Here is a 25370-nt window from a genome sequence, read left to right as displayed (position 1 = left end):
GCTTCCCCTGGCAGGACCTCAGTCTTTCCTGCTGGCCTCACTGCAGCCTGGACCTTTGAACTTCATTGACAGTGCGCGCCAGAACGTGACTTTGAAATCGCAGTTCTCTGGTAAATACACTGACTCGTGGGTCGGCTTCTCTTTGATTTGAGTCGGCCACATCTGGAAAGCAGGATGCCACTGCTCCTTGAGAGCACCCCACAATCAGAGTGCTGGAGTGCGGTTGGTTTCTGCTGTGCTGAGATTGGTGACAAATTGCCTGCGAAGACCCCCAGACAGTGTATGACAGGCTTGTCTGCAGCAGGGACTCTGTAGCCCAGTCACTCTTGAAAGTGCACTTTCCCCAGGTAGCCCACGCTGCCCTGTGAAGGGTGGCCAGACTGCCAGGCCCAGGATCACGGCGTGTGACTTGGGTCTAGCTAGAGAGCATGTAGCTTCTGGGGTTTTTCGGCTTGGTAAGAAGATGAAATCCTTTGTCCCAAACCAGGTCCTGCTGGTCTCAACGGTTGGAGGCGCACGCGTGTGCATGTGTGAGTGCACGTGTGTTTGAGAGTGTTCCTATTTTGAGCTGTTTGGGAAGCAGCTGCCCTGAATTGAGACACATGCATCTTAAGCCTGTTCCCCGACGTTAGCACTAAAATAGAAACCGCGCCCTGTCAACAGCGTCTCTCCTGGGCAACTTGTCAACCAAAGCACTTCCAAATGTCTTCCCAGTCCCGTGCCTTTGACCCAGGCTGCTTTCTGATCTGTCCTGGGTGGAAGGCAGCGCTTTCATCCTAAACACTTTTAAACAGTTTCCTATCTGGAGAGCAAAGCATCTTTTATATCCACTGAAATTTGAGAACCTTCTTGTACAGTCAGTGCCCCAGTCCTGTATTGGGAGCTTTCAGAAGCAACGAGACGGGGCACAGGGGGCTATGCCAACACCGCACATCTCTCTGGATGCACTTGATTTTTCTCCTTCACAGGTCTGTGGCTTCTTTGGCAAACTCTGGTTGGGTATGTTCCCGTCCTTGTAATGCTGGCAGGCTAGTGAGTGTTAGTATTTAGGGGAAGATGTTTTTAAACATGATTTGCCTTTGCCCAGTGTCCTGCATCGCTTCACTTGGGGGATTTGCCAGATATTAGCTCATGGTCTCCTACAAATGACCAAGCCCACCCTCTTGTCCTGCAGGTCCAGGCAGCAGGGGCCTGCCGTGGCGTTCAGCGGGGGTCTTTGCAGTAGCTCCTGCTCACCCCAGCTGGCTGACTGGCCGCACTCTCTCTCTTGAACACAATTATGTTTAATGTTTGTGTTCCTTGTCTTTTAACTGAGAGCCGCTTGTTTATTTAGCTGTCACTGGGGGGCACAGGTGGGGAGTAGAAATGATTCTTCTCTACCTTCAAGTCCATTTCGCAAACATTCGTGTCATGTATGTCCTCGTCGCCTGTGCTGAACTGGGGTGTAGCCTGAGAAGGCACAGCCCTGCCCCGTCGCCCTCAGAGGGCTCTGCCACGTGAACGGAACGACGGTGGCCTTTGTGCTGGAGCAGAGGGGTGCATGGCAAAGCCGGCAGTGGTGGGGCCTGGTGGGCCCCCGGCAGGGCAAGGCGCAGGAGACGGTGAAGCCGCTCTCCTCCGTGCGCCCTGCACGTGCTCCGTCTGGATATAAAGGTGCGTTGCTCTCCAGATATGAAATTGCTTACGTTGCTGCGCACTCATCCTCCTTGCAGAATGCCCCCATAGGCCGGGCCATCTCCTGGCCACATGTGTGCAAGGCACCCAGCAGACGCCCAGTGCGTGTGTACTGAGCAGAAGCCCTTTCTGCTCAGGCAAGATTAGTGACAGGTTTGTCAGAAGCACCGAGCCTGTGCCCTGCTCAGAAGTGCTTCTGTGCCCATTAGCCACTTTAGCTAAAGGACCCAGAGTTGGGGACATCTCTGTTCATTCCTTAGTTATTCCACTGGAAGTGTGGTAGGTTTACAGCAGTTCACCCAGCAGGCGTTTGGAGAGCCCTTCTGAGACAGGGCCAAGCCTTAGCAGTGGTGCCTGTGACCTGGAGGCCTGGGCAAGGTGAGGCACGACACTTGGTTCTTCCCTCCGCACGGTGGCGGTTGGGGCCTTTCCGCCCCTGTTCCCCGACACAGTGCTGTCCCGGGCTGTCTGGAGAGGTGGGGCTTCAGGTCTCCCTGGCTCTTACTGTCACAAAGTAGAGCCCAGGAAGTGATTCCCCACTGCCCCTGCAGTGGGCAGTGTCGCCCCAGGGCATTGCTGTGGTCATCGACCTCTGTGAGCCCAGCTCCCCTGCTCATGCAGCCTGCGGCCAGGCCTGGAGTCCTACATGGGTCTTTCGTGGTGGGGGGGGGGCTCCCACCTTTGTCTAAGCACCGCAGCCTGGAGGGAGCTCTCCACAGGCCCCGGGCAGCGCCAGGCCATCCCATCCCCCACCACAGGTGGGTGTCTGAGGGGGCAGCTGGCCCTGCCCCTCTAGAAGCCTTTCACTTCTTGGAAGGGGGACCTAGTTGTTGCCCCCTCTACAGAGAGGGGCCTTGATCCTGCTGGGGGTTTTCTTTCCTGGCTCAGCCCAGCCCACACGGCCTGTTTCTGGCACAGAAGCCCCAGACCCCAAGCTGTCACGCATCCCCAGCTGCTCCAGGCCCACTCCAGGCTCCCTCCCAGGCAGGGAGGCTAAGGTCCCTTTTGTTCCTGCTGTAAGTGGCATCGCCGTTCAGGGAGCTGCAGGAAGCTGCCTGTGGGCAGCCTGGCAGGCCTCAGCGTGGCTCCCCTTACTGACAAGCTGACAGGCACAGCGAGCTGCTGAGGGAGGGCTGCGGGGCAGGGGCAGACCTGGGCCCTCCCAGCGTCAGGCACCTGTTCTGGTGTCAGCCCTGCCCCTTCATCAGGAGACCCTGGGCTTCCTTGGTCGGGGGCCTCCTGTCCTCAGAGCAGCCCTGTTTGCCTGCCCTGCAGGCCAAGTGGGCGAGATGGACTCAGAGGCTGTGAGGTGACAGGCTGACTTCAGTGGGCTCAGCCCACAGCCCTGAGGACTGTGGCACCAGCGTCACCCGTTCCTCCTTGCTCTGGCCCTTGGCTCGCTTTGTGTTAAAAGTTGTTCATTTACTCTGGGTTTCCTAAAAAGCAAGCGCGGCCTGCTCCTTTATCTCCCTTGGTACACATCTGGATGCTGTCAGAAGGCTCTTCCCGTGGCAGTGTGGCCTGGAGTGCCTTCAGGGCCGGCTGGGGTAGCACCCTCCTCCAGCACAGATGGGCTCCGTGGGCCCGGCAGGAGCTGACCTAGAACATGGAGGTGACCCCAACCCCATGGTGGAACTGGTCACAGGAGCGCTGAGTAGACGGCTCAGACCATGTCTTTGGCAGTCGAGCAAATCCCCACCCCACCCCACCCCACCCCACAAACTGTGTCGTGTAGACCAGGAGAGGCTGCCTGACCTTAATGTTTACAAGGAAGGGGCAGAGACTGTGGTGATAAATCAACTCATAAGCTGCCACAAATAACAGTAAAGTTTTATTCTGAAAGTGTTGTGAGTTTTCACAAACACGTCCTTGTCCTTCATCTCACGTGCTGTTGACAGCAACCTGCTGGTCAGAGTCACACCAGAGAGAAGCAGGCTTGAGGGTCATGCCTGCTCGGGCTGTAAGGGTCAAGTCCAGGGCCTTCCACAGGGCCTCGTCCTCAGATGTGGATTCTTTCTGCCGTAAACCTCTCACACGTGTCAGGGAGTTAGAAAGGGGAGGAAATGGGGGACAAGTTCAGGGATCCACATACTTTCTCTTAAAGAGCCTGACACTAAATTAGGCCTGACCAGGCAAGAGGGAAAATCAGGATATTATGCAGGACTTATATAACCATTTTAAATGTAACCACTTACAAGTATAAAAAACATTCTTAGCTCATAGGCCATAAAAATCCCAGCAGCTGGTTGCGTTTGGCTGGCTAGCCAGAGCTTGCTGACCCCCAGGTGGGTCAGCTGCAGCTACCCGTGGGCAGGACTCGGCAGGTTCTGTCCCCCTCCTTTATTCCTCCACTGGAAGCTTCTAGCCAGAGGTACCTAGGAGTCAGTGGAGTGGCGTCTGTCATGGACAGCTTCATTTCCAGGAGACTCAGCAAGGAATTCCGGGACACTCCCAAAATGCATATGAAAAATCTCCATCAATCCCTTTGAACAGACAGTGTCACCGCTCTCCCCTACCAAGCCCAGCTGCTCTGCCAATGCGTATATGTGGCCCATGCTGGCTGGCCCCAAGGCCCCAGGTCCCCCATCCTCTATCCAGTTTACATGTTCCTTCTGGACAAAGCAGATCTGAGAACATTGCAGTACCCTCCTGTCCCCCCTTCCCAGTCCTTGGCTCTTTGTCTAAGCTCAGAGCTGTGCATCGACGAAGCTTAGCGAAGCCATGGCAGGCCCAGGCAGCTCTGGAACACTAGCCTTGCCCCTGTGGCCTCCTGCGCCTAGAGCAGGAGTTCAAGGGAGGCCCAGGGTGTGGACCTCAGCCCTCTTTCACGGCCAATTTATCCACCGGCCACCACTTCTTACAGGTCCCTGTCTGAGAGGCCAGGAACTCTCAGGGAGAAAGCTGACAGCCCAGACGGGGAGATGCGGCCTTTGCTTGGCCTTCTGGAGGGAGCACGGCCTCTCTGGAACCTGCTTCTGGAGGCCAGCGGCTGTTGGCCTCTGCATAAATAACATGCAGCTCCAGAGGCCCCGAGCAGGGCCTAGGATCCTGTGCTTTTGCCAGAACCTAGGGTGTCAAAGAGAAAAGCGACAGAGACTGGGCAGGCGTACAGATGGGTAGCCAGGGACTGGGTTGGTTTGAGGTCGTAGAAGGTGAGCGTGGGAAGATCAGGCTGGGGGTCTAGGTCTGCAGACCCAGAGAGGAAGTAAAGGGGGGTGGGCGTCAGCACCCACATCCCGCCCACCTAGAAATGAAGGAAAAAGACCTGCAGCAGGAGGTGACCGGCTTGGGGGTGGGTCTGCTTTGTGTGGTGCCTCTGGTTCCAGTGGTCCAGTTACTGTTCACAGGCTACACCTCACTGGAGGGACATTCCCACCTTTTCCTGCTGTGCTGTGGACATCCACGCTCAGAGACATTGTTTACCCTGAGAAGGGCAAGGCATGCATAGGGACTTAATGTTTAGCCACCATCAATTTGCATAAAACAAACAAAACATCTCTGAGAGGGGAGCCGGAGGTCCTGCCTCAGGATTCCTGTTTCTCCCAGGGTTGGGGGTGGGGTGGGGGGAGGGTGGGCAGGGGATTAGAACCACCAGAGGGCTCCTGCCTTCTCGCCCCTCATGCAGTCCAGTCTAACCACGAGCAAGGCCAGGGGGCCAGGCAGCTGGGGAGAACAGAGGCCCAGGGAACTTGTGACACACGTGCTCTGGCAGGTCCTAGTGATTAGCCGGAATTGAAGCATTCAGAGGCTTGTCCTGCCCTGCCACACGGGCTTCCAGGTGGGAGAGAGCTTAGAAGACAGCGTGGCGTGGCAGTGTTGGCGCCAGCAGGCCCTGAGTTTGCATCATGGCCAAATGGCCTCAGGCAAAAGGCACAACCTCCCAGAGCCCCAGATGCCCCGAGTACGCAGTGACAATAAGTCACACTCCCGCAGGGCTGTGTGAGGCATGTATCTTGCGGGCCACAGAAAAGGTGCTTTCAGATTCTTGCAGGGAGTAGCCAGCCCTCACCTGTCACCGGGCTGGGCACACTGGCCAAGCCGTCACCCCAGTGTGCATGCTAGAGAAAGGCTCTGTGAGACAGTGAGTGGCTCAGCCTGAGAAGGCTGAGAAATGGCCCCAGGCAGGCCAGGGAGCTGCGGAGCCTCCTGTAAGTGCAGGGATGCAGTGAAGCAGGACCCAGGCCAGGTCTGGAATCCTGACTCCTGCCCTGCACCCCCTCCTCCGCCCCTTCGCAGGGGACTTTCTACTTTTACACCAGGGGTTGTGGCTGTGACAGCCGACCATCTGGGACTTCTTTATCTCCAGTGTGTGTTTCTGTAAATTTAAATTTTCTCAGTTGGGTAGAAGCTTTAGAATTACTAAGATTCCTTTTGTGTTGCATAATGTTCTTGTCATTTGAAAGATCAGCAGGCATGGTTTCAGGGCGCCGTAGTGGACAGCGTGCCTCACTTAGCTTCATCTCTCTGTGGTACATGTAACAACATAGGAAGACGGTGTCCCCAGCACACACTGGGCTGCAAACGGCAGGTCGCTGCTACAGCCTGAGCAGAAGGGAGGCAAGGGGCTCTGTGCTGCTCTGTAGACTCTGCTAGGAAGCTTCTCCAGCCCGGGGCACCCGGATGAGGTCAGCCTGAACTTGCTGGGGAAGAAGGCAGGTGTTTGAGTGGGGTGGATGCTGGAGGAACTTGGTAGCACGTGAACACCTCTCTCTTGGCCATAAGCTAGCACGTGGAGGTCACCTCTGGAAATTCTGTCTGGGAAAAGTCCTCTGTGCTGTGATTGGCAGCTTGAAGGCATGGAGTGGGGCCAAGCTGGAGAGAATAGAGTTAGTACAGCCTGAGCTGGCTGCCTAGCAGCATCTGGAGAACACCTGGCCAGGGCCAGGGTTCCTGGGAAGGACAGACAGCCCTGTCCCAGCTCAGAGGAACTGCAGGCAGTCTGACTGCCAGAATGGCTCCTCGTAACGCTGTGCAGGCCTGAGAGGTCGTAGGCTGTAAGGGTTAAGGGACTCTTAAGAAGGCAGATGTGAGAAGGGGGTCTTGTCACCGTGGTGGTCACACAGCAGCTACTTGGAGCACCTTCTGGGTTTGCATTCATTCAGAAGGAGCCTCTCGATGCCCGCGGTGTGCAGAACAGGATTCAAATCAGAGAAAGCCTTACAAGGCCAGGAGCGACAGTCTCCACAGAAGGGAAACCGAGGCTCAGGAAGGTGAAAACTGATCAAGCAAACTTCATGCAGCTGCTGAGTGGCAGAGCCAGGGTTCAAAATCCGGTCCATTTGAATTTTTGTAAACATGAGCTTCATGTATGTTTTCTCAAGAACAGGATATCGCAGGGTGACTTAGGGGTGCAGAGTGTCTTTTAGATCAAGCCTGTGTCATGTAGTGTTTCATGTCAGGCTACACTCAGTGTTGCACACATCTGTAACTGACTTGGCACACATGTCCACCTGTAGGAGGAGGGAGGAGGGAGGGGCTTCTTCGAGGCTGTGTGCCTGTTGGCATGTGGTGGGGTCAGCCTGTGGTGGGGTCGGCATGTGGGGTCGGCTTGTGTCCTTATGCCTGTTGACGTGTAGCTCGCACACGGGCCTGTGTGCTCCTGGGGGAGCTCTGAGGAGGAGGATTGTCCCAGCACCCATTGGTGGCTTGCTGATGTGACAGGCGTAGCTCAGCCCAAAATGTAGGCTCCATTTTAATGTATGAAACTTTATTCCTGTGGGCCCCCAGAAGGCCTCTGTGTTTGGAAGAGCCCTCTCTGAGTGTACCCTTGTGTGGCCTGTCTGAGCTGCCCACCCCCAGCATACCTGCCAGACTGGTGCAACTGGATTTTGAGAACCTCATGTCCCAAAGAAGGAACCGTAAGACACTGAAACCAATCCTAGTCAAGCAGGGGACCTTTGGAGAAGGGCGCCTTCCCATCCTGTCACCCACTACCCTAAAGCCCCTTTCCCAAGACCACCAGGAAGTGCCTCCCCCTGCAGCAGACAGGACACTGAGGTTCACCTCCTTTGTCGGGGAGCCGAGGGGTTCTTACTTTTTGGGCACACAGGCAGGTCCCCAGATGAACTGGGGCTATAGGAAGGACTTTCTAAAGGGTATTCTAAAATAATTTCACCAAGTTTTTTTATTGGATTGTTGACTTGGTGTCATTTGGTTTAGGATAGACTTTCCCGCAGCCACCAAACACATAACAGTGCTGGCAGTTCCTTGCTCTGTGGTGCCGGGGAGACCTGATGGAGTCTCAGGTCAGGTGGGTGCTCAGTGCTCAGCATGACACCGCGGGGTAGACAGCTGGGAGATTGGACCATGTCTTTTCTGCACAGCCAGTTTTCTTCCTGTGGCTTCTGTGGGCCCACGGTGGCAGATGTTCTAGCTGAAGATTGTGCCACGTGGGGGCGCAGGAGAGCAGCTGCGGATAGGCTGACAACTGCGCTTTCCCGGAGTCCTCTCTGGTGGGCTCCCACGAGGTACAGCCTAGGCCTGGGAGGGGACGGCCCTGACCACCTCCAGTGTGTGCAGACCCGTGTGTTTGTCTTGGGTGCAGGTTGGGGACAGGGCTGAGCCTGCTTACTTTACAGCGTTGACCCTCAGTATAAATTTATTGAATGAATGGATAAAAGTTCCCTGAGAACTTCTAAACAGCCACCCTGGACTTTCCCGGCAGTTAGCTTTTAGAAGCCTGAAAATGTATTTGCTATTTATCTCTTTAAAGATATATCAGGGGCTGGGGCTAGGGCTGGGGCTCAGGAGCAGAGCACTTGCCTAGCATGCATGAGGCACTGGGTTCAATCCTTAGCACCACATAAAAATAAACAAATAAAGGCATTCTGTCCATCTATAACTACAAAAAGAATTTTTTTTAAAAAAAGAATATTTCAAAGACCATCAGTGCCAACCATTGTTTTTCAGCCAGTGCCTGAGCATGTGATAAGAAGCACACAGCACCCGGGAGAGGCCTGTTCAGGTGGCCTTCTCGGGGAGTCCTCCACCCTGTGCTGCTCAGCTGGATGTGGCTGGAATGTGGACAGCTGGGGACGAGGGCCTGCCTCAGATGCACAGTGCTGTGAACATTCTGCCGTCATCCCCCGAACGCCCAGCCTTGGGTTATGGGTTTAGTGCTGTCCTTGGGCGCACAGTCTGTATCGTAGATCAAGATAAACTTTTAGGAAAGACAATAAGGTATGAAAATTGCTAAAGCTGAAGTCGAGATGGTTGGAGATAAATAGATCTATATTTGCCATATATGGTAATAAAAGAAAAGTCTGGGCAGCCGCTTTCGACGTTTATGGACTTCTCTGTGATTCATCTGGTTGGCCAGCAGCTCCAACCGAGAGCGGGTGTCTTCACCCATTTCTCTCCTAAGCTGTTTTGCTACAAAGAAGCCATCGTGTGTATTCAAAAGAAAGTCCCAGGGCCGCGTGGAGTGACTCCTGGTATCAGCCCTGAGAACGACTGCAGGAGGACTCTGCCACTTTCCTGCCTCTGCACCTTGTCTTTGTGACCCCTTTATTGTTATTATTTCTTTACATGCCACGGTATTGTAAAGCTGTGTATTTAGCAGTGCACACGGAACTCTCCAAGCCTTAGCGATTTTCCCTAGGCCCGGGTTCATGTGTGCAGTGTGATCGTCACTGTCCCTCCCTTACCAGAAGCAGAGTGGTCTGTGCTCTGCTGGTTGATCTGCTCCTAGACAGACTCTTCTCATCCTGTCTGCCATTGAGATCAGATGTAATTCGTGGCTGTGTTTTCAGGGACAGGGTGACAGATGAGCACCCAGCTGTGTGCTTCCTTCAAGTGCAGCAGCATCCAAGCTGTGTCTGGCTCTGCTGCCTGGGTCCCTGGCACATGTGTGCCAAGGGGGAGGGACACACCAGAAGGGCAGCTGTCTGCGGGAAGAGGCAGGTCCCAGAGGACAGTGAGAGCCTGGGTTTGGGGTGGCCGTGGTGGGATCCTCCAGAGGGGAGTTGAAAGGCAGAGCTTTCTCTGTTGGGTATTATATTTTTCTGTAGTGCTTTGTGAGGCCCTTACAGCCGTCCTCCACATCCGCAAGTTCCGCATCTGTGGATTCAATCAGCTGTGATTCGTGGTGGGTCAGAAATACTCGCACAGGTGGGTGGGCGAATTGGCCCAGGTCTGCGGGATTTCTGCCAGGAAGCCCACAGCCTGCAGAGGCTTCCCTTTATCCCAGCCTGTTCATTGGCACACACTGTTTACAGTGGCTGCGCAGAGGAGAGATCAATAATAAACGCTGGGAAAATCTACGCGCTGCCAGCACATGCCGCAAAGGCTCTCACCCCAACTTGTGGAAACAGGCAGGACTCAAGGAAGCCCAGTGGCCATGGGGCGCCCTTGGGTCCCGCCTGTTTCCTGGCCTTTTGCAGGCTGTGGAACTTCAGGTGAGCTAGCTGCACACAGATGGCAAGTGAGCTTGCAGAGGCCCTGGGGTGGGGAGCTGAGGACCCCGAGGCAGCACTGAGAGGGCCTGTGGCAGAGCCGCTCGGCATCTTGAGGATCTCCTGGGCCTGGTCTGCTTGCTCTTGGTCGTGGTTTGCCTGCTGAATACAGATGTTTCCCGTCTGGGAGCTGAAGAGACCCTGCTCACGCTGGGACTGGCTGGGGGCCTTCCTGCCCCTTAGGTGTCAATTTGAGATGATGTTTTAAGTCTCCAAGATTCCTTGAGGCCTGAGACCTGGTCCTCTGGATGAAAAGCATGAATGCTCATTATTGAAATCTGCATGTAGCATGGAGAAGATTGTGCTGAATCCCCTGCCATCTGGACATGGGTGTTAGGCGGTGGCTTTAGAGCCTTCTCATCTTTCTATGTTGAGACAGTAGATATCTCAGAACCATTAGGATGATGCTGTGCACACCATTCTGTAGCATGGCTACGTGGCCAATCTTAGTGTTTTATTTAAATGCAGCAGGTGTGAGTCTGAGATGGACCAGGAGGTATCCTGCCCTGGGGACATGGGTGTGGTCTCGCTGGGCAGTGGCAGCCCTGGCGTTTGCTGTCTGTAGGTTGCACAGGCCTGACCACGTGACCAGGGGTGTAGCTGGCATGTGGTCACTCTTGCCTGGTGCTACCGACGTTGATTGACCACCGCGTAGATAATCCAGTCATTCTGTGAGCCATATTCAGTTTTCAAAAGAACGTTTTTGTTTAAAAGGACGTACTTGACCTACAGAGGAGTGAAGTGGGAGCCGTGTCCCGTACCATGGGTCCGCTGGCCGCTCAACGCTAGTGCCCTTCCGGCCCTTCCAGGTGCCCGTGCAGGTTGAGATTCCCCAGCACAGTGTTCGCAGCAGACTGGAAGCAGTTACAGTTTCTGAATTTTTCAGATTTGGGGGTATTGATGTAAACATTAACCTTTGAGCACCTCTAATCCAAATTCTGAGATCCCAACTGTGTCCATGCTCAAAAAGTTTAGAATTCAAAGTACTGTGGACTGGGGACGTTCCCCTGCGTGTGTGTTTGTTCGTGTTTGCACCTTTGAGGTTCCACTGACAATGTACTTTGTGGTGTGTGGCTCCCGGTCATCCCCCACCCCACCCCCCTGCTGTTCACTGGACAGACCTGATCCGAGTGCCCCCTGCCCAGGAAGCCTTCCTGGACCTGCCTCTGAAACACAGCCTGCACTTGAGCTTTGCTTGGTGGTTCAGCGTAGTGGACTGTTCCCTGTGCGGTGGCGACTCAACTCACGAGGCCCCTGTGGACAGAAGCCAGATGGGTGGCCCGGGAACCAGGTGGTCTTGCTCACAATTGAAGGCCCCTGTGGTGGTGCCAGGAGACCCCAGTCCTCCCCCAGCCAGTGTCTGGTGAAGGATGGAAGCCATGTGCATGTTCAGCATTCGCTGTTTGTGGAGAGGTACTCTTACCAGCTCCCTGTCGTGCCACCTCGGGTCACCTTACTGAAAACTCCCTCAGAATGTCTCCCTACCTGGGATCCACGGTGCTCCTCCTTTTTTCCATCCTGCATGTGCTGGGCTCCTGTGCGTGGATCATGCCTCCGTCTCCGACGTCTTCGTCTGTGGTGATTCTAAAAGGTGGATTCCTGATGGTGAAAGCCTTAAGCGAGGGGTCGCTCCACATTCTAGTTGTAAATGGCCATTCATCTGTGTGTCAGCAGGGTCAGGGTCTGGAGTAAGTGAAGCAGTGGCCTTGGCTGAGGGAAGCAGGGTGACTCTTCCTGGTTGGTGTCAGAGAGTCCTGGGTACAATGTGCCCCAGGAAATGCCCCCAGCCTGGCAGCACTTCCCACCAGGGTCAGCTTCACGGCCAGCCTGGGAGGAGCGCCCTCTGGGTTCCCTCGGCCCACAGGTTTTCAGCACCATAGAAAACAGGCTGCCGAGACCGAGGCCCTTGACCACCCTCACCAAGCCACCGGCCCCTCGAGGACGGTGCCCTGCCCTCTCATTCAGTGCACCTGTTAAATGCTCATGTGGGCTCTGAATGAATGAAAGACCTGTGTAATGTGGGTTCTAGTCTTTGACAACTCAGAGCAGTGTTTCAAAGTTCTGAAATAAAAACCAGAGATTGGGACATGTGCAGTTCAGAAAGCAGCCCAGAAGCATAGTTTGAAATGATAGGATCGACCCTCTGGCCACCCAGTGTCCTGCAGGAGGCTGCTGCCCCAGGACAGGTGGCCGTAGGAGATAGGCAGGGGCAACATAGCCCACATGGTGAGAGCCAGCATGGTCACACCAGTTCAGGCCCACAGGAAGACTGTCCCCAGAGTGGACACGCAGCTTGACATGCTGGCCGTCACCAGCTTTGGCTCCCAGACGGGAATCCTTGTGAAGCCTTTTCTCTAGCAATCCTCTGGTCTCTTAAAACTGGGAGCTCGGCTTGGGTATGTGTCTGTCTGTCGCTGTTGGCCCCGTGAAAGGTGCGAACACAACTTTGTGCAGTGTCAGAGTGAGGGTGTCTTCACAGGTCATAGTCCTTCTAGAAAGCTCTTCATTTGTAGGAAAACGTGGGGACAGCAGATGACGAATAGCTTTGACCTCCTGGACCCTTGGCAGGGTCTGTGGAGCCAGGAGTCCCCCGACCCTTCCCTGAGGATCATGGCCTTGTGGCATTTAGGGTCCACCGCAGTGCTCAGCTGCTGCCACACGCTGCCAGTTCCTCCTTCCTGCCCGGCCTCCGCACATCTCCAATCTGCTCTCCCCCCTGCCTCTGCATCCCCCTGGCCTCTGCATCCCCGTCCTGCCATCCTCTGCACCCCCGTCCTGCCATCCTCTGCACCCCATTCCTTCCATCCTCTGCCTACGTCTAGAGTCTGCAATGCAGCACCCGGGCCACTGTGCGTCAGCTGGCAAGTCTTGCAGGTTCATTCTTACTCAGGAACTTGGGCACCGCTGCCCCCAGTGCCCCTTGCTGGCCCTTACCGCTCACCACCAGGCACCCCAGCCCATCCTCTGGCACACAGCTTTCTTAGGGTGGTGCTGAAGGCTCATCCGTCAGCATAAGGGGACTTTCCACCAGGACACAGAACATGTTTTAAATGGAGCAAAGAAATTTAAATGGGAAGAAATTATAGCATGAGCCAGTTTATCCCTTTCAAGATAATCTTATTTAATAACCAAAAAACTCACAAAGATGTGCATTTTATCCAGCTACAAAGCAGGATGGCAGGGTCTGTGTTGTGGTAATTACATGTTTGGGGTTTCATTCCTTCTTTAAACTAGATTTCTATTATTTCAGAAAATCAACCATTGCAGCAAAAGACTATTCATTTATTCCATTGCTGGGTGGCCCGTACGCCGTGAAAATAGGTCAAGAACAGTAATCTAAATTGACTGCTGATAAATAATTAAAGCTAATGGAATTTTCTCAAATCTGTGAACTAAAATCTTTGAGAAATTGCCAGGACATACTGTCTGCTGTTGTATGGAAAGATATTTTTTATTTAACACTCCAGTTTAAATGCCATTTAAAATTACCCTTTCTACCGCCAAGGCAGAAGGAGCGCGTGCTTGTCTGTGACAGCATTGGAAGGCAGGGTGCCCGTCAATACTGTGTGGTTCATCTTCAGTGACGAGATGGGAAGTGAAGGCCCCAGGATCCTGGAACAAAGGGAAACTTCACTCTCTGCTCAGCCACCATCGGGAAACACACAGCGTGTTGTCTAGTTTGGAAACCCCGCACCTGGCCCCACACCCGGGCTCTGGCGTGCTCGACAGGGAGAATCGCAGCTGCCACAAGTGAAATCCAGGGACGCAAACACAAAGAGGGACCATCCTCCCCTTGGCACTGTCCAGACCTTCATACCTAGGACACACATTCCCAGAAGTTCCTATGAGAAGATGTGGCTTCTTAAGAAAGCAGACGCATCCTGCAGGCAGCGAGCCTGGCCTGGGACGCTGCGCCTAGTGTAGGTCATCTTGATGACCGTGAGCACAGCTGTCCTTGGCACACTTCAGGGGGCTGCATACCTTGGGGCGAAGCCTCAGTGGCCGGAAGCCTCCTATCACATGCTTCAGGGTCTGGCTTTCAGGTCTAGAACAGGGGTCCTCGCCTTATTTGTTAAGGGAAATGTTTTGGTGGGAAGAAGTCACTTTCTAGAGAAACCCTGGATTGTTAAGCTGTTCTACTGTGTCTGATGTTGTATCCACTGTGGTTTCTTATAAATGGTGAGCTCAACTTCTGAAATTAAACTTCTTAGCATATTTTCCCCTTTAAAAATGCTACATAGAAATGTCTGGATTTCAGAGGAGATTATTCCATTCAGATTGCCGCTTGCTCGCATCCGAGTGATCTAGAACCTGGCTGCCTGCGCGTTGCACTTTAAAGGTCTTCAGCATTCTTTCCTCGATATAGGCTGTGTAGGTGGTGAACACTGCCAGTGGCTGTTTCAGAACCCTGTCCCCTGCTCTCCCAGAGCCCTCTTTCTCCAGGGTAGGGGCTTTCTAGGTGGCTGCTTCCCGGGCAGGAGTTGGATTGATGGCTTTAGAGATGCCGGCAGGAGCTTAGAATAGCAGCCAGCCATGTTCTGGCCCTCACCTCGAGCCTGGTCCAGCCCAGGTGCCCTTGGATTGGAAGGCATTGGGAGGGCCAAGCCCCGCCCCCCAGGTACCCCCAGAAGTGGGAACCATAGCCACTCCCCACTTCCCCACTTTCAGGCCAGCTGTTCTCCTGTGCAGAGCCAGGGATATGGGGAGCTGTTGTACCCACCCCACTGAGGGAGCCACATGTCGCGTACAGCACGTGAGAGGGACAGGAGCAGGGGTCACCTTGCACCTACTCTGCCTCCCCCAGGCCCTAGTGAATTATTCACAGCTGTTACTAGTGACCATGGTACAGGACAGCTTCCCCCAAATAGCAGCATCTCCCTGTGCCAGGGGGACTCCAATCACATGACAAGCCCCAGTTAGACAAGCCCATTCCGGGATGGGCAGGTCTGCCAGGACACTGTGGCAAGATACTGGACCAGAGGGTCCTGGCATTTCCAGGTGAACCTGCCAAGGTGGCAGGTTGACGAATTGTCATTGTGATCTGAGAGGTGCCCTGGTTGGGCTCCCCTGGCTCTTGGCCTGCTCTGTGATGCTGTGAGTTCCCAGCTGAAGGCCTTGTGCACCTCAGAGGGAAAGTCTGGGGAAGTGTCTGCTGTTTCAGATGCAGGCAGGGCAGGTGAATGGACCCAGTCCCCAGGTCTCACCGTCATTTAATGGCCATCACCACCCTCATCTTACCCTGTCCCACCCCATCCTCTCCCACAAATCAGTTTGAAGCAAAAATCATAATTCGCAAAATACGTTAGTTTGTGTTTTAGAAGCAAAGGAGACTTTTCAAAAAAATACCTAAAATTTAGACTACAATAGATTTAAAAAATAAAACCTAGGACCTATTATTTTAATTTGAATTCATTTTGTGGTGCACTGTGTTTTATCAGCTATAATTCTTGCACTATTATGTTTCACCATTTTCAAAATCAGAGTATGGAAATAAGTGACATTTGATTTAAGCAAGCAGTTGTGTTTTCTGAGCATAACATTGAGCAGTGGCACGGGTTACACTTGCCAGTGTCCATTTGCTGAAATGAGCCATGGACGGTCATCTTTGACGTACCCTTAACACATTTTCCAGTTGGACTTTGGTTGCTGTGAGGCCTAATGGGAAAACCAGGGGCCAGGGAACTCAGGTGGAGATGACATTCTCCAGCCCTGGGTGGGTATGCCTCGTCACCAGGCAGCTGTGACCAATGCTTCACCTCCCCAACACAGGAAGAAAATGTGACCTGAGGCCAGGGAAAGAGGTGGGTCTGGAACAGGAGGTGGCTGTGGGCAGGTGAGGGAGGCCGGGCTGCTCCTGATCCTGCCGTGGGGCCATAGGCAACCCTCCAACAGGCACAGAATTGGTCCTTTTGGGGATGACTCACTTCAGCCACCCCACCACTCCCACCCTGCCCGGAGCACTTGGAAAGTACACACTGTCACCAGAGAAGGCAGGACCCCACTGCAGGGCTGCCACCAGCCAGGACAGCACACTAAGACAGCAGCAGGTTTTGGATATAGTAGAACTGTTCCGTAGAGATGCGCCTTAGTCACTGTGGAGTGAAAAGGACGCTGTAGCCCAGCGCAGGGGCGCACACCTGTCATCCCAGCGGTTCAGGGGGCAGGAGGATCGCGAGTTCAAAGCCAGCCTCGGCAAAAGCAAGGCGCAAGCAACTCAGCGAGACCCTGAGTCTAGAAAACAAGGCTGGGGATGTGGCTTGGTTGTCGAGTGCCCCTGGGTTCAATCCCTGGTACCTCCTCTCCCAAAAAAAGAAGTTGTGCAACTTAGTAGAACATCCAGAAAATCTCAGACTATCGAATGTTTGTGGAGATTGCTCTGTGAGCCTGAAGGTGCGTCTGTGACCCACCTTTCCCTTGCACACAGTGTCTATGCTGGCCCAGCAACTTCTTGTCCTTCCTAGTGGACCCAGAGCCATACTCCCAGAGACTGAGCTGGGCCCAGCATGGCAGCTCGGGGAGCCGCCAGCCCTGAGTCCGGCACATGGCTGGTGCACAGGCCACGGCCCTGCCCTGGTCTTGCGTGCCATTGGGAAGCAGGAGAGTAGGGCCCAGAGGGACAGAGCCTTGCAGAGACTACCCCGACCCCCCGAATGACAGAAGGCCGAGGTCCGCACCGCCAAGGCCTGGGCAGCCTGGTTTGCAGGGCCCCCGCTTTCCAGGTGTGGCCTCAGGGCACCTGGCCACTTTGTCTTTCTTGTTTTTAAGTGAGAACTTATCTCACCAGCTCCTCTGTCATTTGGAAAAGGCCTTAATGGCACTTTCCTGTTCAGTTTTCTGGTCTAAAACCTGTGTTGTGAATCAGCGGTTTTGAGAACAATGCAATCCCTCTCGCGTGGCCGCGTCTCTACAGACCTGGCTCATTCTTTGCTGTGCACTCGAGGGAGGGTTGAAACGAGCAGCTGTGGCCCTTGCCAGCAGACACCTGATAGCAGTGCTGTCCAGGACATCGCTCTGCGCCACACGGAGGTGCTCGCTGCCTCTCACTCTGTGGGTGGAACTGGATGGAAGGAAGCCAAGGTCAAGGGCAGCCTGTGGCTGAACTACGTGTGCAGCTGCAGGTCCTCGCTGGGGCTGTGTGTGCTGCTCACCCCTTCCCGCCCTGTCTAGTGTGGTTGTGACTGGCCGGAGCCCACTAGCTTCAGCTGCGATGGTAGCAGAGGGCGTGTGGGTGGCCCAGAACCACAGTGTCTGCAGCGCTCAGATGGCCTGGGCACTGCACTCTGAGAGGGGAACAGATGGAGCCATGGCCTGGCTGACCAGGGAGGCCGCGGGCTAGAATCGAGCATCCTCGGGTCTCTTCCTCAGTTAGGTGCAGAGCTGGAGAATCTTTGCAGGCAGCAGAGTTGGATAAAGAATGTCTCAAGCTGCCAAAAATAAAATTAGAATGAGTGGTTTTTAGCTGGTGACTTGGAGCGTGGCGGTGTCAGTTTGCGTGTGATGTGTGAACATATAGCGGTTTTTTCCTCTCAACTGTCTCTAAACATGCATGTGCGCATGCGTGTGCAAACACGTCCAGCTTTAATACCAAAGCTTGTTTCAGGGGGTCGCCGCAAGACTTGCAAATGCTCAAATAAATGTGTTTTTTTTTGGTTTGTTTTTTTTTTTTTAAAAAAAGAACAGCATTTTGCTAAAGAAGAGTTTGCTTTATGTAAGGACACAGGGCAGGCGAGGCTCTTTGGCCCAGCTGGGATTCTGCCATAGACTGTAGAAATGATTTTCTCACCTCCTGAGCTGGTGTTCTCAGGAGGCAGCCCTGTGCCAGGTGGGCAGGGTTGGGGGGCACCTGCTGTGGCCCGCGTCTCGGCTCCCCTGCCCTTCTCCTTCCATGGCCCCATCCGGCTTCACTGTTTCTCTCTGAATTTGGGCCTTGATAAGCCTTGGAGTAATGGGCCTGTACATACCCTGTGCCCGACCCCACCACCGTGTGCCTGCCATCTGGGTGGCCTCTGTATGCTGTGCCTGTGCCCATATGGGGCCACCATGATTACATCCTTTACAAAACCTCACTGTGGTGTGGACTTTAGAGGGATATCTGGGTTCAAACTCTAACCCTTCCAGCTCTGTAATCTTGAACAAATTCCCCTCCCTTTCTGAGCCTCAGGGTCTTGTCCGGACAGCAGACCTGTCCCTCATGTTGGTGGGGTCACTGTGAGGAACCCGTGGCTCCAGTGCTCAGCTCGTGGCAGACACCGAGTTGGCACTTCAGACCTTGTGCGTCTCTCTTGCCTCCTTCCCCTGGACTCCAGGTTTCTCAGGATGTTCCTGCACTTGCTGAGCTGGTTCCGTCCCCGGCTCAGCTCAAGCTACGACATCCCATGAGCAGTCCCTTCCTAGTCCTCATCTCGGAGCAGCATTGACACAGTGACCGCCTTTTCCCTCTTGAGCTCCCTCCTCACTTGGCCCCGTGCACTCCCTGCTGTCGTCCCCCTGCCCCTGCCACCCCCCCCTCCCAGGAGAGCCCCGACTGGATGTCTCTCAGCCCAAGCAGCCCAGGGTAGAGGTTGCCAGCCGTGTGGCTACAGGCACTTGACCTTGGCCAGTCCAAACTGAGATGGTGAGCTGAGCATGCAGTGCACAGCAGACAGCAGAACCTCAAAGCAGAAATGAAACTCAATGAATAAAATAAAATGGAAATATACGTAAAAATACCTTGTTAATTTTTACATCAATTTCTTGTGAAAGGGTCGCATTTGGGACACGCTGGGTGAAATGAAGTCAAAGCCAACTTCACGTGTTCCAGCTGCGTCGTCAGGGTGGCACTAGAGAACAGGAAGCTGTGTGTGGCTGGCTTGGCCTGCAGTGGACAGAGCCACCCTAGGCAGGAACCCAGGCCCAAGGGCTCTTCTGTAGGCTGCGACCTCCCGCTTGCTGGGTCTCGGCCCCCCTGGAGGGTCGTCTGTTCTCCACTTGTTCTTTCATTGCTCTCATGTCCACTCCACTCAGGGCTGAGTCCCTCTGGTGTGCCAGGCCCTTGTAGCATGGAGGAAACCAGTGCTGGCCTGACATGTGGCCCAAGGTCAAGCTAACACCCAGGGCAGCAGGTCCAGATTCGGTCTTCTTGCCGACCCGACCCACTGCCAGTTCCCAGACTGCAGAACACCTGTGCTCCAGGCCCGGGCCACACTGCAGCCTGCCCCAAGAGTGGGGTCAGCAGGAAAGGGCCCGTTAGCCCTCTGGGGAAGCAGACATGGGGTCTGGTGTGGGGGGACTCAGCTTCCAACTTTCTAGAGTCTTCAACCCACCCGTGCCTGGGTGTCCTCAGCAAAATGCCACCTAGCTCTGTGTTGGAAGCTGCAGGAAGAGGGACAGGCAGAACCCACGCCACCCGCAGCAGCCCCAGCCGGAAAGCAGAGGCTGCGCTCCTGTCACCAAGTCCCTGTCTGGAGCTCAGAGGGTAGAATGCCGGGAAGCGTAGCCTGTGCTGGGCCACCCTGCCTGTCTCCAGGGGACTGCTCAGGGTCCAAGGGGTGAGCAGGGGCTACTGGCTGTCAGATATTGCAGGGCAGGGCCTGAGGGCCACCCCATGAACATAGTCCCCTTGGGGCAAGCAGCCAGCTTCCAGTCCAGCTCCTTGGCGTCTGACAGTTGGAAGGCAAGCCTCTCATTGGCTTATTTTCCTTGATTTTTTCATGTTTTAGTTTTTAAAAATAAGATGCGCACGTGTCTATGCCTCCCCATGTGAGAGGAGGGTCGCTCGTGTAGTGTGTTAGAGGCGATTCTGGTGCCCTGGGTGCCATGGACTGTCAGCCCCGGGCGGGGTAAGTGGCATCCCTCTTAGCCCACGCTGGCCAAGGCAGCCACGCCTCCCAACCAGGCCACCTTCATGCACATTCAGCCTCTGCGGAAACGGACGCTAACTCCATCCATTGTCCTGGACCACAGTCGTGCCACGTGGCCATTCTCCTGTTGTCCTTGCCTGGGGAGGGGGAGAACCCCCTCTCTCCAGGGGAGTCTGCCTGCGCCCTCCCTTGCCCCCACCAGGGTCTCCACTCCCGGCAGGGCGCCAGGTCACCACCGGCAAGGCACACACACCTCCCACCTGCACTTACCCTCCTGCATCACTGCCCAGGGAGACCAGGCCTCCTGCAAAGCACTGTGGCTGATTCATGGTGTTTGGAATGTGGCATCAACCCTGGTGGCCCTTGTCCCCTTGTCCCCTTGTCCCCTCGCAGTGTTACGTTTTGCCCTCCACCTTCTGAGGAGTGCAGAGGGTAAGAACCCGCCTGCTTTTCCTTCCCACCGCTGCTGCAGCCGCTCACCTGGTCTTAGAGGCCAGAACTACAGGGATCTGTTATCTGACGAGGCCAGAGCCCACGAATCCCAAACGGGATTACCAGGCCATCGCGAAGATGTGGTCCGAGTATTTTCCCTTCAGCAGCACGAGCGATGGGTCTGTCCTGGTCTCCTTCAGCTCCCCAGCTGCCCTCGGTCCCTGGCCTGTACCCCAATAGCATTCCGACCCTGCGTCTGTCCTCAAGTCCCCTTCCCTCACCCCGGCACTCCTGCCTCCCTCTTATACGGACACTGCCAGGACACCAGGGTGCTGCACTCCTCAGCACCACATAAAAATAAGTAAATATTAAAAAAAAAAAAAAAAAAGGAATCCAGAAAACCATCCAGTGGAGGAGTTGAAACGTGGTCTTCTCTAGGGAATAGGGAACATGTTTAGGAGTGCATCTTTCTCGGAAAAGCATGTCCCTGAGAGGGGGATGAATTGTCTGTGCAGTGAGGGGCCGAGTCACGTGGGGTGGCTCCTTCACAGAAGCTCACGGAGCCGCCTCGCTCGTTCTGGGTCTGCCGGCCTCACGTGGCCAGAGTGGCTGAGGAGCTGAATTCTCCAACCTTATTTAGCTTTAATTAAGTTACAGTTAGACATAAATAGCCACACGTGGCCATCGGCCCCCGCGCTGGACGGCACCTCCTGGAGCGAGATTTCCTAACCAGGGCTCCCTGGGTAGGCCATAGGCGGCCCTGAGGAGATGATGGGTAGTTTTATGTCTGGGGGAGTCCATCTGCAAGAGCTAAGCATGGAGGGCCCTTTGATTTAGGAGCTTGGCTAATGGAACCCAAAATGCTGTTGAACAGGCAGTTACCAAAGCTGGCACACCTCTAGCGAGTTCTAGAACTGCAGCATCCCAGAGTGGGAGAGGACTGGGCTCCCCACTGCCCCAAGGTGGCGGGGCTCCCCTCATCCATCTCTGTGTGAGGCTGACGGCCCAGGTGCCAGGCTCACTGGGCCCCAGTTGGAAAGGGCGGAGTGCCAGGAGCCAAGCAGCCTGCCCCATCCCCACCTGCCGCCACCTCCTCCCAGGAAGACGAAGCCGCCCTTAGGCACTTAGAGATGGTGGCTGAGGCTCACAAACACAGTGACTTCCCTTGTCCCACAGTTAGAGAGTGGCTGAGCCAGAAGTCGGAATCAGCGCTGCCCAGATCTGCTGTCCCCCTCCCTGTTCTGAACCCCTTGAAACTCTACCCCAGCCCCCACTCCTGCCTGCCTTCACCCCGGGTCCACAGAGTCCAGGCGCAGGCTCAGGTTTACCTGTGCCTTGCTGGCCTTTGTTCTGAGGGTGTTCTGGTGACAGGGCAGGGGCAGGCGCCCTGAGAGCCCAGCCCTGGCCCTCTGCTATCAGCTGCAAAAGTCCTGCCCCTCTCCCCAGCTCGCCCGCTGTCCCTGTGAAGCACTTCCTCACCACCATAATTTGACTTTATCTTTCCTCCTGTATTTTCTCATAGCGTTAGGTTTATTTTTCTAAAATAATACTTTATCTTCTTCCTGTGCCTTGGTCTGACTGGTGTCTGTCCTTACCAGCCCTGGCCGGTTTCAGATGGGCACATACATCTGGGTCAGCCTGGAACTGAAAAAAGTTGTTGCATGTTCTTGTCCCAGACGTAGTGAATCCAATCTGGCGTGTGGGTCTTGCTCAGACAGGGGTTTAGACGCCTTAAAGTAAATCCTCGAGATCGTAGGGGTATGTGGACAGGCTGTCCCCTCCTACAGCATGGGCACAGGACTGTTGGCTCAGGGTGGAGTTCCCAGTGACTGCCAGGCAGGGCTTCAGAATTGGCTGGCCCTCCCATTAGCAGGGCACAAGACAGCTGCTGAAACACGACAGTGGCCCAGGCTTTCCCGAGAGAAGCAGCCTCAGTGACCCCACTTAGACCGACATGGGGACTGCAGCCCATGGCACGTTCTAACCGGGACTTAGTGGAAGTGAGACCCACTGTGCTCTCACGTAAGGGAGCGTCAGTTCCCAAGTGGGCACGCGGGTTGGGAGAGGGCTTTACATAGTGGGCATCAGCTCAGAACTCTGGGGCTCAGAGCTGTCTTGAAGCGCTAACCAGTGTTCCCTTCTCTTTCCTTCCCCACGCTGCTGCTGCCCCGCTGCTGCTGCCCCAGGATTTGCGCAAGCAGGTAGCGCCGCTGCTGAAGAGCTTCCAGGGGGAGGTAAGCCTTCGCCTTCAGTCCATACCCCAGCCACCCTGTGCCTACCCTCTCAGTCTCACTGAGTCGATGCCATTGACAGGACATCTGCCCAGGCAGAGCCTCGTCAGCTGCACTGACCCCACATGGTGCAGACTTTGCACTCGTAATGGGACTTTCCCCTCCGGGTCCTCAGTGCGAGTCCTTCTGGAAAGGGAAGCTGCATGTTGATGTGGAAAGGTGTCGGGGGTTCAGGGGACAGATGCCCTGCAGGGTTGCACTTCCATGGCCTTAGGAGCCCACGGACACCTCAAGGGGTCGCCCTGTGCTATGAGCTAGTCTGGGCTGCTGCTGCCCCAGGCCTCCTGCAGGGAATAGATGGGAACAGACAGAAGTTTCTGGTGCTTTCTGAGGGTTGTAGGGGAGGAATTTCACTGGATCTGAACCCCAGAGGCCAGGCAGGAATCACAGGAGGAAGCCTGCTGGTGTGAGGGAGTGTGTTCTAGTGGTTCCTTCCAGAGAATGGCTGAGCTGTCTGGCAGACAACTGCAGCGTGTCACCCGAGACATCCTGTGATGTCTGCTGCCTGAGAACAGGAACGGCGCCCACGGAGAGCGCCGAGGGTGGAGGAGGGCGGCACTCGGCTCCCTCCCAGCCCTGTGCCGACAGCAGGTTCCAAGAAGATGCAAGTGGTGACCTGCAGGCCCAGGAGGGGAGGGCTGTTTTGGGGGGCTGAGGAGTGCTGTCGTCCTGCGGTCCCTGGTTCCCCTGTGGGTCAGCCTGGACACTGGTGCCTTACGCTGACACCGCTTGGGAAGGCTAGAATCCTGGCCCAGGGCTCCAGCGGTAGTAGCTCCTGTTTGGCAAACCCTCAGCAGGCAGGTGACAGCAGAGGGGAGGGGAGGAGGTGTGTTGGGCAGGCAGGAGGCCAGAAGGGAGATGCCAGGACACCCCAGGTCCATGGAGAAGAGCGGCTGCAGTGCCAGTGAGGAGTTCCCCAGGTGGATCAGTGTCCCTCTTTTTTATGTACCCAGCCTCGTGGAGTGCCTATGTCCTTGGCTAGGTGAGGCCCAGCAGGCTGCCCAGATCCCAGGCCTCTGATGCCTTGGATAGTCTTGTCCTTGATGTCTGTCTCCAGATCCTCACCTGATGAGTGACACTTACCTGACATGTTCCTGCACTTGATCTTATCTGCTCTCTGTTCCGAAGCTTTTGGGAGGCCCCTGGCTTAGGGTTTCTCTGCCTGCAAAGAGCCCAGCAGGCTTCTGTGTCTGCTTGTTTTTCTTTTGTTTTGAAAATTTTTGAAGCCGCTTAAGGATAGAAGGCTCAGTGCAACTGACACCTGTGCACCTCCACCCAGCTGCCCACCTGTTGGCGTCTGCCACGTCTGCTCTCCACCCAGCCTTCTCTAAACATGTGGGAATAAGTCGTGGGTAGCGTTCAGGGTTGGAAATGACAGCCCCAAAACAGAGTGGCCTGGGAAGAGGGAGGGAGAAAGAAAGCAGAACGCTGATAACATCGATCCTTTCCCAGTGACAGGACAATCCCTGGGAGTAAAGCAGTCATCACCCAGTGACAGGACAATCCCTGGAAAAGCAAGCATTGATCCTCTCCCAATATGTGCTTTCCCAGAGACATACAGTAGACCCTGGGGGTGGGGGGATAAGTGCCGAACTCTGGATCCTCCATCCTTGCCCAGAAAAACACATTTGCCCAGTACAAACAAATTTCAGATTCTCTCAGCCTGTCTCCTGGGGGCCCTGATATGTTCTGTTAGTCTTGAATGGTTAAGCCACTTTGCAGTGAAGCCTATATAAGCACAGATTCCTCCTGTGACCAGGGGCCATTTTCTATCCAGAAAGTGACGCTGGGCCTCACTGCTGAAAAAAGGCTCAGCTGATCCACGAAGTCTGACCCTGTCCGGCTGTTTGTGCTTTCACCATGGTGCCAAGACCACTTGGGTCATTTTTGCTTCCAAGCATGACACTGTGCCCTTAAACCTGTGTGTGTGTCCCCTAAACTAAGGAAGCAGGAAGATTGCCCAGCATTGCCACAATGATCACCACCCACACCTGGGGACAGAGCAGTGACTCCAGGTTATCCAGCCCTTGTCCAGAATCTCATTTCCCTACTTTCTCAAGCTGCTCTTGGAATTGCCCTGCCCCGTCCCCACTGGGCGCAGTCGGTTCCCATGCTGCATTTGGGTTTGGCAGCGCACACACGTCTATTCTCTCCCCCCATATCACCTTTTTTAATCTATTAAATTGATTTTTTTAAGGGGGGAGAATCAAGGCCAGTTTTTGTACAGATTGTCCTGTGTTCTCGGTGGGCTAGGGGCTTGACTTTGGTCCTGTCAGATTGGAAATGCCTTGGGCTGGGCAGAGCGCCTGCCTGCATGTGTGAGGCCCTGGGTTCACTCCTCAGCACCCTCCAGGCCCCACAGGAGGAAGGCAATGCCTGAGAGCGGATGGCTTGCCACTCGCCCACTTTTAAAAGACACTTTGAAAAGGAAATTTTTTAGCACCATTAATAGTTATCAAACCTCTGGTAATTACTATGTGTTTTAAAATAAGTGTTATTGGGTATATTTAAGGCATACAACATGATGTCACGGGATACGTGCAGATCTTAAAGTGGTCACTGTGATGAAGCAAATTAACATACCCACCATGGCTCAGAGCTATTCCTTTATTTGCGGCAAGAGCAGCTAAAATCACATTCAGCAGAAATCTGTGACACGGTCCGACTGCCAGGCCCCACCA

At 54.7% G+C, this 25370-nt stretch overlaps 1 protein-coding gene across 3 annotated transcripts in view; it reads left to right on the top strand.

The window, feature by feature from the left end:
• The window catches only part of Cux1 (cut like homeobox 1), a 328005-nt gene that overhangs the window by 130925 nt on the left and 171710 nt on the right, over positions 1-25370 (top strand). For 2 of the 3 annotated variants that reach the window (XM_048789984.1, XM_048789983.1), the window contains exon 3: positions 22585-22632. The exons of the other annotated variant lie outside the window; for it this stretch is intronic. In XM_048789984.1, coding sequence (XP_048645941.1) covers positions 22585-22632 — 48 coding nt within the window. The remainder of the gene's footprint in view (positions 1-22584; positions 22633-25370) is intronic. 3 annotated transcript variants of the gene reach the window in all.

This window comes from Marmota marmota, unplaced genomic scaffold (genome assembly GCF_001458135.2).
Source record: "Marmota marmota marmota unplaced genomic scaffold, marMar, whole genome shotgun sequence".
Lineage (NCBI taxonomy): Eukaryota > Metazoa > Chordata > Mammalia > Rodentia > Sciuridae > Marmota > Marmota marmota.
The sequence above is the reverse complement of the archived record's forward strand: the minus strand, read 5'-3'. Positions and strand labels throughout refer to the sequence as shown.